A 13,335-nucleotide genomic window follows, 5' to 3' on the forward strand; every position below is an offset into this window, starting at 1 on the left:
CCCCCCCTCGGCGGGTCTCGGGCTCAAAAATTCCACGGACTCGACAATTCTCGTTCTGGTGCCTACTCAACCCACGGGGTCACACTCTGCGACTCTGGGCAATAGCTTTCTTAATCTCCACTACGGCCCCTTGCGGCGGGATTCCTGGCTTTCACCTTGTGGACACCCTGCCGGGGTTTCTCACAGGGGAATACCAGGACGGGTTACCTAAGCAAGCGCCGGGACGCTCACGGGCAGCCGTGCGCTCTACAAATCCAGCACATTTACATTTACAAGGTGTCCTTTCCTGCACATAAACAAACATTACAAAAATGACCTTTTGCAACATCTATGTTTGCTGCACAATGCAGCACTCATAGGAGTTGCAAATCACCATTCTGGATTGTTTATGTGCAGGAAGGGACACCTTCCTATACATAAACAATCATTGCCTCAACGTGCCTTCATTGGGGCTAGGCAGCTGAATTTAGCACCAGTGCAGGGAGAAACGCAGGGAAGTGCTGTATTATTGTAAATACAGCGCATGTCTGCATTTCTAAACTTACCGAGCACGCCGTTAGTAATTTTGGAGCTAACCTGTGCCCCACCACTTTCTTGTAAGTATGCCCGTCGTTTTAATGGACTTGTCTCTGCCTCTATGTTTTGCAGTATGCATGTTTGGAGATCTGAGCCCACTGCCGCACCCTCATTCCTCTTCTCAAGCTCTCAGGGTGGCGCTCTCCTGTTCGCTCTTTCTCCCTATTGTCAGGTCTTTCTTTCTAGTCTCATTGTTTCTAGTCTCGCCCTGTACTTGACCATCAAAAAAAAATTTGTTTTTACTGCCGGGAAAAAACCTTTTAATGCAACACATTCCTTTTAGTTCCTTGTTTCTGTCAAGCAATGGCTATTAAAAAACCCCTCTTCAGTCACACCTTCTCAAACAGATGCCAAGCCTCTTGCCAAACCTCTGAGTGGTTTCCTGGTGCACCTGCTATAAAAGGGGGTCGCCCAGGTAGAATGCATCACCCCTCTCTGAAAGCTGACGAGGACTAAGACCAGCAGAGAAGGACAGAGGCCAGAGGATGGAGACAGGCAGCAAGATTGACCTGGTGGAGTCCCCTCCAGTAAGTTGTTTTCTTCTTTTTTTTGGGGCAGTTTATTTCAAAGTTAAAATACTTTCCTACTTTGGCCCTATATACAGATTTCCTATATGTTTTTGCGTTCTGAATGTGAATACTCTTCGTCGGGCCACATCTATTGCCTGGGGTTACAGGGGACGGTAACACCAGCGTTGCCTCCCTTTGCTTGGTTGCCAACAGCCAACCACAAGATGCAACGTCATCACATCAACATAACGTCACTACCTGCGCATCTTTGTACGCTCGCCTTATCTTTTCCAGTCAGCGCATGCGCAGAGTCTTGAATATGCATACCATTCAGCCCAAGGCCAAGGAATATCTGTAAAATATGAGAAACTCAGGGGCCCCTGATCTGAGGAGGGGAGTTTGGGGGGGGGGGGCATAATTTCCCATTGCAACACCTTGCACAGGTAATTGATCAAGTCAACTTTCTCTAATGTGCATTTGCTATTTCAATCAAAAATTGCACAACCCATGTGCGCCTTGTGAAGGGCTCTTCCTCCAGCGGGGCCCTTACTCCTTCGCAGCCTGGCATCCACAGCAGTGGGTTGCCATATTATACTAGTTCAAAACAGATATGAAATAGCTAATTCCTTCGTATTACCTGAGGCAATCAGAAATAAAGGGCCTTTTTTCTTGAACCTATTTTTCTTGGCACTCCTCAGAGGATGGTTGAGGAAGAGGAACTTGAAATGCTGCCTCGCGTTCACAAACGCACCAGTTGGAAGCTTGCCAATTTAACCTTGCAAACTTACGAACTGAGCAAATTACTGATTTTCTTGTGATTCATAAAGACTTCTAGAGCTCATGGGAAGTGATGATTGGTGCAGATTTACAGGAGTACTCGCATGCGTAAATGTTTACGCATACAGAAATGTCGCAAGTCTCTATGTCTGCTTCTGGAAATGAAACACAAACCTGCATTTTCTCTTTAAAACTTGTATTTTTTTTTATCTGTATGCAGAAAATATTTTCTCTTTAGGAAAAGCTTTTCCTCTAAACCAATCTTAGCGGTTTTCCCTTCCCATTCGCACTCTAGATTTGGTCTTGCTTTTGCTTTTACTAGAATTATATCTTCTACCAAATAGATCCAAGTTCGCAAGAGTTTGTGAATACACACAAACTTACAAGTGACAAGGTGCTCACCTACTTTGGCAGGTAACACCACCCTCAAAACCCACAGGTAAGCAGACACTCAGATAGACAGATCAGCTAGATTGGTGGAATTTTAAGTGTGGGTAAATCCATTTATGGGGGCAGATTCTTGTTTTGTGACCTACTGACATCATTCGCAGTCGCAAATGATAGTATTTCATCACATATTTCTACGTACACTCTTCTAATGCAAAGAGCTAATCGGACAAAAGGCCATCAAAATAAAGTAAAAGAAAACCTTTAGTTATTTTCTGCTGTGTTCCCTTATTTCAATGACTCATTACGACTCTTCTTCCATGATTTACGTCATGGTGAGGGTGCTTTGTTTGATTCCAATATTCTCGACCACATGCTCCATACGACTAATGGGAAAAGAGCCAGAAAAGGATGGTCTAAGTTGGTGTTTCCATAAGGGGAAGGAAAGCAAGCTATAGGGCACCACCTAATGGTGTCAATACATTACTGCAAAAGGCCATAAATCTGTCTACTTCAGTTAAGGCAGAGCTCCCAAGGGAATAAACGTTGAAAATCCTTGCATCGTTCCCACAAAAGGACCCATCCTTTCACCCTTTAAAAAAATCCCATAGCCCAAAAGGCTTGCACACGAGCATTTTCGAAAACATTGGGAACCCACTAAAAAATTCTACCACTGATAACTTAACATTTAGGCACTCTTTAAAGTGCTATGCATGGATGAGAGAGGTGATCTATGAACTGCACTTAAAATAGCTCTGCCACTTCAAAGGCGTTAATAGTCATCAAATTACTATGCCTCTTGAATTCGAACTACTTAGGTTGAATGGAGAAAACATATTGCTGCTTTGCATACACGAAGTACAATGCAGAAAAATAAGTACCTGAACTAATATGAGGCTGTTGTAAAACAATGTGAGCTCATTTCCTGTGAATGAGCATTTTAGGGGATTCCATACCAAGAGCTGTGTTCTAGCCCATTAGGTCTCTGAGCAGAAATGATGTCTTGCAAGAATTAGCAACCATATTTTTCACGTTATGCTATGTGAGCAGGGCTTACCCAGACCGTGGATCCGACTTCAGGACTCCTTTAGCCCCTAACATTTGCTCTTCGCTGAAGGATGATCTGGTTGTTTCTAAAACTCTCCTCTTGTCTCTCCATAGGTCTATTCCATCTCTCCAAGAGGTTGGACACCTGAGAAGAAGAAGAAGTTTGTGATTATCTCTGTGGTGGTTGTCGTCCTCTCTCTGATTCTGGTGGCGGCAATCCTCATTGGAGTCAAAATGACTCAGGACCACACTGAGAAGGTGAGTACCCCAGATAATCTCTAGTTAGAACATAAGACCCTCAGTAATGATTTTTGATGCCAGTTTAGCCTGATTTCCGAGGCACAAATGTCAAATGCCACTGAAAGCTTCATTGAGAATGTGGCTGCCAGGGATAAGGCTTAGGAGTGGGATTTCCAGTGCATCAGTATTTAGTTTTTTCTGGCTCCACATGTACATCACAGTTGTCTAAGGCAGAAAACAATGCAAACATGTCCCACCCCACCCCATGCGGTGGGATGAAACTCTTCAGGACTCTTAGGATATTAGCTGTTATTTTCCAAAGACAAAACGTAACCATTAGGGTCTATCTTCAAAAAATAAAAATAAATGGCTGATAGGTCCCACATGCCACCTGTTATTGCACACATGTTGTGACTGTGCTTTTCATTGAAACAGCCTCCACCATGGAAGCTGGAGTTGCTTTGACCACATAAACATAACTTGTTGATCATGCGTAAACCTCTAGACTTGTCATGGTGACCGTGGCTGACCCAGAAGAGATGGTCTTTCTCTTTCCAGCTTTTTAGTGTGAGTATTATCAAATGTTGAAGCAATATGGGACTCATTTAGAGGTGGGCAGAAGGGGACCTCCTCCACACTATGATCAGTTGGCACCCTGTGTACCTCGAGAAGCCACTTCATTTCCAACATTGGAGCTTTTGCTGCATCTGCCATAAGAAACCCTTCTGGCACAACAACATTACATTACAATGCTGTGTTCTGTTCCCTGCAACCATGAAACGCATGACAGTCATAAACAGGAACAAGCATTGGCAATGCCAATAGGTCTGGCTTTAAAGGAATGTTTGTTAATGTGAAGTATTACAAGTGAATATCATGAGCATACATATGTTTTTGTGTGGAAGCATAGCTAAAATAATATTGATGTTAAAAGGTCAGGTGATAGTTGCACTGTCAAACCAGACCTAAAAATGGACGTAGGTTAATGACTGCCCTCTTCCCATCTGTGCTAGTGCTGGATAAAGAAACCATAAATTATCCAGTTATCTAAGGCAGTTTAACATCATACCAATGTCATTTGTGTGTGCCATTAAAGTTCACGCTTAAGCAGGTGAATAAATAAGCACATGATCACAGCTGTGTGAGAGGGAAGCACTTTTTGGTGGAAGCACACAACTTCTGCCCAATCAAAACATGTATTCTTGGCTCCCAACACTGTGCGGAGCCAAAGCCCCTCTCTAGTGATCCTCACATAATTGTCTGGCGACGGCAGCGCTGACAAGCCAGACCCTGAAATACAACAATGAATCACAGGCTGGGAGGGGAGAGAAGCCATGGCACATCAGAGGCACTGCTCTTTCACCCTGCAGAAACAAACAGCTCCTGGAGCCTTTCCTTTCTGTATCTTTCACCCTGCAGAAACAAACAGCTCCTGGAGCCTTTCCTTTCTGTAACACATAAAGATACTGACTCGGCTAACATGATACATAGCTCTCCATTATCACAGAAAATGGCATGCGATGCAGTGAAACAGCCAGCTGCACCAGTGACAGCCTCTAGATTTTGCAGCCAATGACTGAGTGGGATTTTGCAGCCAATGCCTGGATACCGCAGGGCTTTGGTGCTTTATGACTCCCTAGTCTTTCACAATAATTTCAGTCCCAGCAATGCCATCCCTTTGGAAGTAACCCCAACTATGAAAAAATACATTTGCAAATAACAATTTACTGTGTACCCAAATATATGCCAATTCCCTGATCATAACTTAAGGTATTGTTTTTCCAATGACAAACACAAAAGCATGCATCTGAGCAAAGTTTTAGTCCAGCTAGTGTTAAATACAGTGGTAGACCATTCCAGATAAACTTTCCATACTAAGACCCAAGGAGAGGGTGTTCCCAGACATACAGGAAGTCCTGGAGGTCCCACTTGTGGGGATATATATTGAAAACATAGGTCAGGCATTTGGAAATTGTAAAAACAGAAGCAAAAACTATGTTTACTGAACCACGGCTAAGTTTTTTTATGTAACGGATTTAAGAACTACATACCAGAGAAATAAGGTGAGCATGTAAAAAAGTCACACCCTCTTTGGCCTACCAGACCCCCTCCACCTCCAAGATGTAAAGAAACTTACATTTCGTACCTTAAAGCTCTGCTTATCCATTCATCTCCTGTTTGCTCCCATTGATCCTGTCCCTATTGTCTCACTCCTTCTGATCCCTTCAGGCACGCCAGCCCTCCACAATCTACTGGCCTCTAATTTCCTGGAGCTAGCCTGTCTGCACAGTGATCAGGCAAGAACACCTCCTTTGCTGTTGCTTCCTACTAACAACAACACACAATGTTTAACCCCTTCCATGCTGATGACGAACCCCAGCCGTCATGCACTACAGTGCTCGTGTGCTGATGAACCCGCCCACTCAATAAAACTGCCGCACAGGCGCAGAATCGCGGCCGCATGGAAGGGGTTAAATAACAAACTCTGTATCCAAGAAATTCCATGTATGGGGTTGTTTTCCTATTCCACCCCATGCGTAGTCCCTCCGGCAAAATGATTTGACAATACCTTTCGCAACAGTTTCAGAACACAGCTTGTTCCTCACAAATGAAAGATACACACTCTTCTCCCCAAACAAGCATCACCAAAGCAATAGGTCTCACCTTTGGGAACTATTGACTTTGCCAATGGTTTTAGCCATGACTCAAAGTTTAAAGAAAAAAAGCTTATGACGCAGTGAGCCTTGTCATTTTGTAGACACACGTCTACAAAATGCCACAGCAGCTTTTTTGTTGTTGTTACTAATCCATCTTAGCTTAGTAACTAAAAAGAAAACAAAAAAACACGAAAGCACGTTTTTTTTTATATTGAGTGGAGGGGGGTCAACATAGGGAGAGCAACAATGGTGAGGGACGCAGAATGGGGCGTCTCGGTGTGGGTGGAAGCAACATGGGGAAAGAGGCAGAAGCAATACAGGGACGTGGGTGGGGACAGATGCAAAATAAGAGGCACAAGTGGGAGAAGTAACATGGGGCACAGGTAGTGGGATCAAATGAAAGACAGCAATGTGGAGCAAGCGGGGAGAAAACATAAGCAAGAAGGCACTACAGGGAAGTAGGGGAGAAGTGTACAGTTGAGCGGAGCATGTCGCACACAGGGGAGGAGAGAGCCACTCGAGGGAGGCAGCTGGAAAACAAGTTTGCACACCTAGAGGGTTTAAACAAAAAGAAAAAAAGTAGCACCAGAAAAAGTGAGCAGTGGACGTACACAGTAATGCGGGTCAGCTCCAAGAGAGCATCAAACACATGAAGAGGAAGGAAGGTGAAGGTAAACTGTTGACTGGGCAACCCACTAGGCTTTCCCACCTGGCACTACAGTACAGACAGTGCCCATAGATTAACTTTGAAGCGTTGTTGCTGATTGGCTTTTTTGACATTTAAAATTTGAAAACTGAAATCTATTGATCCCTGTAAACTGGGTTTGAAAGTGTTATTGTTTCTTTTCTTTAATGTTGTTTGGCCCTGCAATGAAATTAACGTACACTTTACCCTGAATAGGGTTACTGCTCGGTGCAAATAAATACCCTTCTTTCTCTCTTATATTAATCTAAGATCTCACATTGTTGTTCAGAGATTGGACACGCGCACTTGTATGTGCAGCAGTTACCTTTCAGTTTTAAGTAAGCAGTTCCTTTATCATCTTCGATATAAAAATTGTTTTCTTACGTTTAAATAAAATTATTTTATTATTGGCTCCTCTCTGAGTTTTGATTCAAGTACATTTTCGATCATGGCGCTAAATCTTGTTACCCCGGCCGAAAGGGTTGGCATAGTCCTTAAGACAAGATATAAAAAAGAGGACCTCCTTGTGCATAAGACCGAGGGAGCCAGACATACTCAAGGCTCTCAAAGTCTTGGAAAAAGCCAGCACGGTCCAGAAAATACACATGGAGAAGGACCAAGTACAAGAGAGGTCAAAGGAAGGAGTCTCTTCATCGCCTGCACCATCTCCAGGTGGACTCACTGTGCCAGCTCACACCTTGTTATTCTCTGGGTTGGAATTCGCGGCATGGATTGTAAGGACAGGAAAGCAGAGAGGGAAAGCTGAAACTGCAATTGGCGTATATGACTCTGAAGGAGAATACAATTGTTATTTGCCAAGGATAGTACTTGAAGAGGCCTCATGGAAGAATTTGACTTCCATGTATCCAATTAATATTGATACTTTGTTGTTCCTTGGCAACTTTTTGCAATTTAGCTTCAAAAATTAATTGCACCTAACTGAATCCAATTTTTACCTATGTTGGTGTTTCACCTCTTAAAATCTCGGTTTGAGTATTTTATAGTTTAATCACCTGACTTTAACATTGTTTAGTGCTACTGTAAATGCACTTTTTCTTTATTGGCTTACAACTTTAGTTTGGTTGATCAATCTACACCCATCTTTCTAAAGAAGACAGCTGACCAATTTAAGAAACTAAGGGCCTCATTACAATCTTGGCGGATGGGATACTCCATCACAAACCTGATGGATTTCCCGTCCGCTGTATTACAAGTTCTATAGGATATAAAGGAATTGTACTACGACAAACAGGATATCCCTCACGTTTTTCACAGATTATCCTATCCGCCAAGATCGTAATCAGGCCCTAAGAATATTTGCACTGATTTTGGGGGAAGGTTGGTTTGGTCTTGTATGATCACAGGTTATTTGTGGTGGTGATGAGGTTGGGGAGCACCCAAAGAAAAGTAGAATTTCCGATTTTAATTATACTTGAAGCAAAATCAGCTGACCAGTTTCACCATAAATCATCATGAAGTAAGAGATTCCTCCCATTCATAAAACGCTTTCTGGCGAACTGTATATCTTTTGAGCAGTAAAAATGCATTATTACATATGTTGTCCTTTAACTTGAAATTCTCAAATCTTTATCCTATCCAATCGCTTGCCATTTGTCGGGATAAAAATTAGCTATTTGTTGTAAGATTCGTTGATCCCAGCAAGAGGTACTCTGAAATTCTCAACAACCCAAGACAATTGTGGCAGCACCACATGCTCTGCTGGCGGCGTGTATACCTTGTCCATGTCTTTTGTGAACAGTAATGGTGACCAAGGATGGGAAAATGGTGATGTATTGAACTACCCTACTGTTGCTTTGTATTTAAGATTATAGTAGGTCCTCAAAGTCCTCTTCATTGCACATGGATATGTTGTACTACTTTTGGTTTGGTCAATTAACACCAAATGTTGACAGTTTCAGCTGATACAAACAGGTCCCTTTAAGTCCAGGCTTTACCTCCTCTGACAGTTTCAATGTGCCTGAGGCTGCATTCCATACCCTCGTCCACTTCCAATCAGCTTTGCAGCAAAGTGGCTCTAATCAAGAAACTTGGTAAAACGTAGCAGTGTGGGAATGTTGAGTAAGAGGTTTGTAATATTAGTATTACCAATCAAGATTTAATGATTAAAATGCAAGTACTGGGTGTGTGGAGTTGATGTTGTAGTTATTATAGACCTAAATTGAATGACCAGAGGCCACTAAATTGTCTAGAAAAAAACTCACAATTCGTTCCGTCGAGCTTCCAGCAAAGAAGAAACAGCAGCAAGAAATACTCTGCCCAAGTGGATGAACTTCCAGTTTCTATGCAAAACCTCAACTTTAATGTCATGTGATTTATGATATTAAAAAGTTGTAATTGCTTGTGGAAGATTTCTAAACTAATTTTCAAAGTGTCTACGTTTTCAAGCGTCATAACTGATTTTAAAACAAATATGTGTCTTTTTATAAAATATTTCACGGTGCCACTTGCAGTGCTGGCTATACAACTTTACTCATAATTATCATAGTCATTTTTCAAAGAGAAATATTTGCTTAACTTAAACATTTACCTTAATTAGGTTCTTTATAATTTCAGATTTTTCAGATGACTGTTAAAAACCCAGATGGCAGCGAATCCCAACAGATGACCACAGTCAACAAGCAGGAAAATGTGGTGACATTTTACGTATCTGGACAAAACTCCTCATCCACCGTTCTTTATGACTACGCCAACGTAAGTCCAGATAGCTTTCCCTCTTACCTGAAGGATCTTATGGCGATGAGGGTCTCAAAACCCATCCTGCTACCTTATAACAGGTAGATTGTTGCTTTAATTCAGGCCTGGAAGGATTACAGCTGCTCTGTATACAGAATCACTTCTGGTGCCTAAACCGTGGCACCCTGGCTGTTTGCTGGCTTACCATGCACTGTGGTATTAGCGTTGAGCGGGTGTGCACTAAGACATAAGTTGGAATGAGTAATGATGAATTTTCGGCTCCCAGCTCTAAATTGCCCATAAACTGCCAGGTGGGAGGATTGAGGCAGTGTTCCCCCAATTTCAAAAACAAAATAAAATATTGGACAATGTAAACACTCGAAAATGTTTGCCCTTAACTTCCTACGCCCTAGGGGGCGTCACCGTCAATGACCATTTTTCAGTCCCCATGTCAGAGGGTGACACTGCTCTCCGACTGACTCTCCAAGGTCTAGGTTGGGGCCTCTGTACCTCTCACATTCGTATATTACTTACACTGGCGCTATGAAATTATGAAGTTATAGTTTGGCCTGACTTGTCTTAGTTTCCATGGTTCCATAGGAAAGGCATTTCTTGTTTTCTTAACAACTTTATAACTTTTTGCCATTTGATGAACCTGCTCAAAACTTTCCCCCAAAAAAAGTTCATCCAGTTTGGGCTTTGGAACAGAAAAATCAGCTGAACAGGACTACATGGAACTTGAAACAAAGTTAAAACTTTACTCAAGGAGTGTGCTTTTCTTGGTTTCGTGTAAGTATTAAAACAATAAAAGGTCCTCATTGGACAAGGAAAGATTTAGCCCCTGTTGTCCATTTCGAGTCCACTGTGCCACATTTTGATCTGGGAACTCGTTATTACAGAGTCCACGAATAAAAAAGAGACGGCTGGGCTACTGGTCAGGCTTTGCAGTCAACCCAAGCTGTGAATGTTTGAAGGGGTTGGCAAACACCATTTAAAGAAAAAAACTTTGCTGAGGTTCGTAGAGTAATGTGAACACAAGTATCGTGTGATTTCATCAGTGATGTCATCAATGATGTCCTTTGAAATGTCATCACTGACGTCATAAATTATGTCACTGAACATGCAGAATGATGTAAAATGTGCGGCCGTAAGTAGTGCATGAAGCCGGTGTCAGTTATGGTTAATGTACTGAACAATAACTAGGAAATCTGAGTGTGTTTTAGGTTTTGCTTTGTAACCATAACCTCATTTGACAGTATGTATATATAGACACATACATATATTTATATATATATTTATAAAGGGTCGGCAGGTTTACAGGATACATAAGATATACACACACATACCCACAGGTGATGTAAGGATGAAGGACCATTGTATATTTTGCAGGTCAGCCAGCAGTGAATGTTACAGATTTTACAGATTAAACAATAGGGAACACAAGCACATGGCTCTTTAGAAACAAAAGGCATTCCATAAATTGGTTTGTTTGAAATAGTCATTTCGCTATTTAACAATGTTGGTGAAATGGTTTCTCAATAAACGGATTCTATAAAAATGTTCCCTAAGAAATCACATACAACCGAAAGTTTCTGCACCCAGAAATTAGAAAGTCCCACGCTTAATTGCTGTCATGGACCGGACGTCGATGACAAAAAACTATAGATATACCAACTCTTCTTCAGTCGAGTACCTTCTACCTATGTAAACTATCCCCACTTGTAATTTATGCACGGGAGAGGTAGCAGAAATATAAAAACTACCGCTGGAGATCATCATGTCTTTTACCACAATGTTCCCTTCACTTTTTACAGAGCCTGATCTGCGTCCGCATGAACTCTGAGGTCTGCTACCTCACCAAAATGAGCAAAAGCAACATCCCCAGCCTGGATGCTATTAGCAAGAGCTTTCAAGACCTGCATGTGAGTACTGTTGCTTAAATACCTACAAATGGATGATGATGGGTTCCTCGAGGAGCTAGTGTTGTGCCTTTAGGGTGGTTTAAAAGCTGTGGAGTCTGAACCTATCTTTCAGCTGCACACTGCGAATGATCTACCTATTGTAAATTAATAAAACTAGGGGCCTATTTAGATTTTGGTGGAAGAAATATTCCATCAGAACATGGGGGATATCCCGTGCACCACATTGCTCCCAAACTCTAAGTAATGGCCTGGGAGAGGGGACCCTATGCCCAGAGTCTACACAGTGTCTTATCACCCTGTATAGTCATGAAACATCAAGAATACAATCATCTACCTGGTGTGTATATTGATAATGTTTCATTTTCTATGCAAGTAGCTGGTGCCAGAGGAAAAATTGTAATACCTGAAGGTGAGATGTGTGCTTCATTCCGAATGGATGACATATTAGTGCATCTCCAGTTAATGGTAGAAAACCCCAATATGAGGGTAAAAAGGGTTACATGACCACCCTCTTTTTTGTTCTTTACCTTTTAATGATATGACATCTGAGCATGCAGCACATCTGTCCTAGGGCTAATATCTCAAGGAAGTCAAAGAAATGAGGAGTAACTCAGTACAGCCACGTCAAAGAGTATGGACTTAGACTCAAGTACCTTGTGGATAATGCCAGATGCAAGATGTGCTGTAGAGGTCAACAGATAGCAGGTATATCAAGTTGTAGCACCCCTGGCTGGTCCTTTGCTACCTGGGGCAAACCCCTTGCTACCTGAGGTTTCAGGAAGACTGCATCAGGATCAGAAAGTAAACAGGCTTTGTGCACATTGCGCAAATAAGAGGCTGTTCAGGGAGGTATAAGGGCGGGACACGGCGTTTGGCCTGTAATTGAAGTGGGGTGATCAATGGATGAGGAGAGGAGTTGGCCTAACGGCTAGGGCGCTCGACCTCGGACCTGGGGACCTGGGTTCGAGTCTCGGTAACGACGCCAAAACCTCCTGTGATTCTGGGCAAATCATTTAATCTCCCCGTGCCTAAAATGAATGTGTGTAACGTAACTGGTGCTATGTAAAGCGCTCTGATACCTGATTCGGTTGGGGTCTATTTCGCGCTATATAAAACTCTGCAAAAAAAAAAAAAAAGAGTGGTTACTTCCACTATCCCGAATATATTGATGAATTTATGCCCATGCCATACAGGAGAGTTGGGTGACGGGGTAGTAGTTATCAATCGAATTAAATGATCATACAATGACTAAACAGTCTAAGAAGGCCATGGGAAGAGCAAGGGCAATGGTAGAGAGCAAAAGGAGAGACCTGTATTAAAGAAAGAGGATTTTATGATACCATTGTACATCTCACTAAAAGCACCAGATCGGAATCAGTGGCACAGCAAAGACGCCATTAGAGCTAATGCAAGCAAGATAAGCAGGCAATCTTCGCATGGTTGGGCAGTAAAATAAACCCGTAATCAGGATTTATTTATTTATTTGTGCGTTTTTATATAGCACGGACTTTACCCGAAGGTGTCAGAGAGCTTCACAATAGGAACAGAACTGATACATGAGAACATTACAAGTGAACAAAAAACAAAAGCAAACGTTACATTGAATGAAGCAAAAATGACAATTGTGAGCCAACAAAATACAAGAGGTAGCAAACGGTGCATTACAAAAGTGACAATCGTGAGCCAACAAAATACAAGAGGTAGCAAACGGTGCATTACAGGAGGAAAAAGTGACGTGTGCAGGTTACAAAAGCGTACAAAGTAAACAGAGGTATAATACTGCAATATATGGAGGGCCCTCAAGAACAAGAACAAACGTTACATAAGCCATGGTGGCACTT

At 42.2% G+C, this 13,335-nt stretch overlaps 1 protein-coding gene across 2 annotated transcripts in view; it reads left to right on the forward strand.

Annotated features, from left to right (window-relative positions):
* Positions 1-975: 975 nt before the first annotated feature.
* The window catches only part of LOC144826551 (surfactant protein C-like), a 34,548-nt gene continuing 22,188 nt past the window's right edge, over positions 976-13,335 (forward strand). For both annotated transcript variants that reach the window (XM_078685013.1, XM_078685014.1), the window contains exons 1-4: positions 976-1,103; positions 3,411-3,554; positions 9,453-9,590; positions 11,387-11,494. In XM_078685013.1, coding sequence (XP_078541139.1) covers positions 1,062-1,103; positions 3,411-3,554; positions 9,453-9,590; positions 11,387-11,494 — 432 coding nt within the window. In that variant the 5' untranslated portion in view covers positions 976-1,061. The remainder of the gene's footprint in view (positions 1,104-3,410; positions 3,555-9,452; positions 9,591-11,386; positions 11,495-13,335) is intronic.

The sequence above is a fragment of the Lissotriton helveticus genome, chromosome 3_2 (genome assembly GCF_964261635.1).
Source record: "Lissotriton helveticus chromosome 3_2, aLisHel1.1, whole genome shotgun sequence".
Classification (NCBI taxonomy): Eukaryota; Metazoa; Chordata; class Amphibia; order Caudata; family Salamandridae; genus Lissotriton; species Lissotriton helveticus.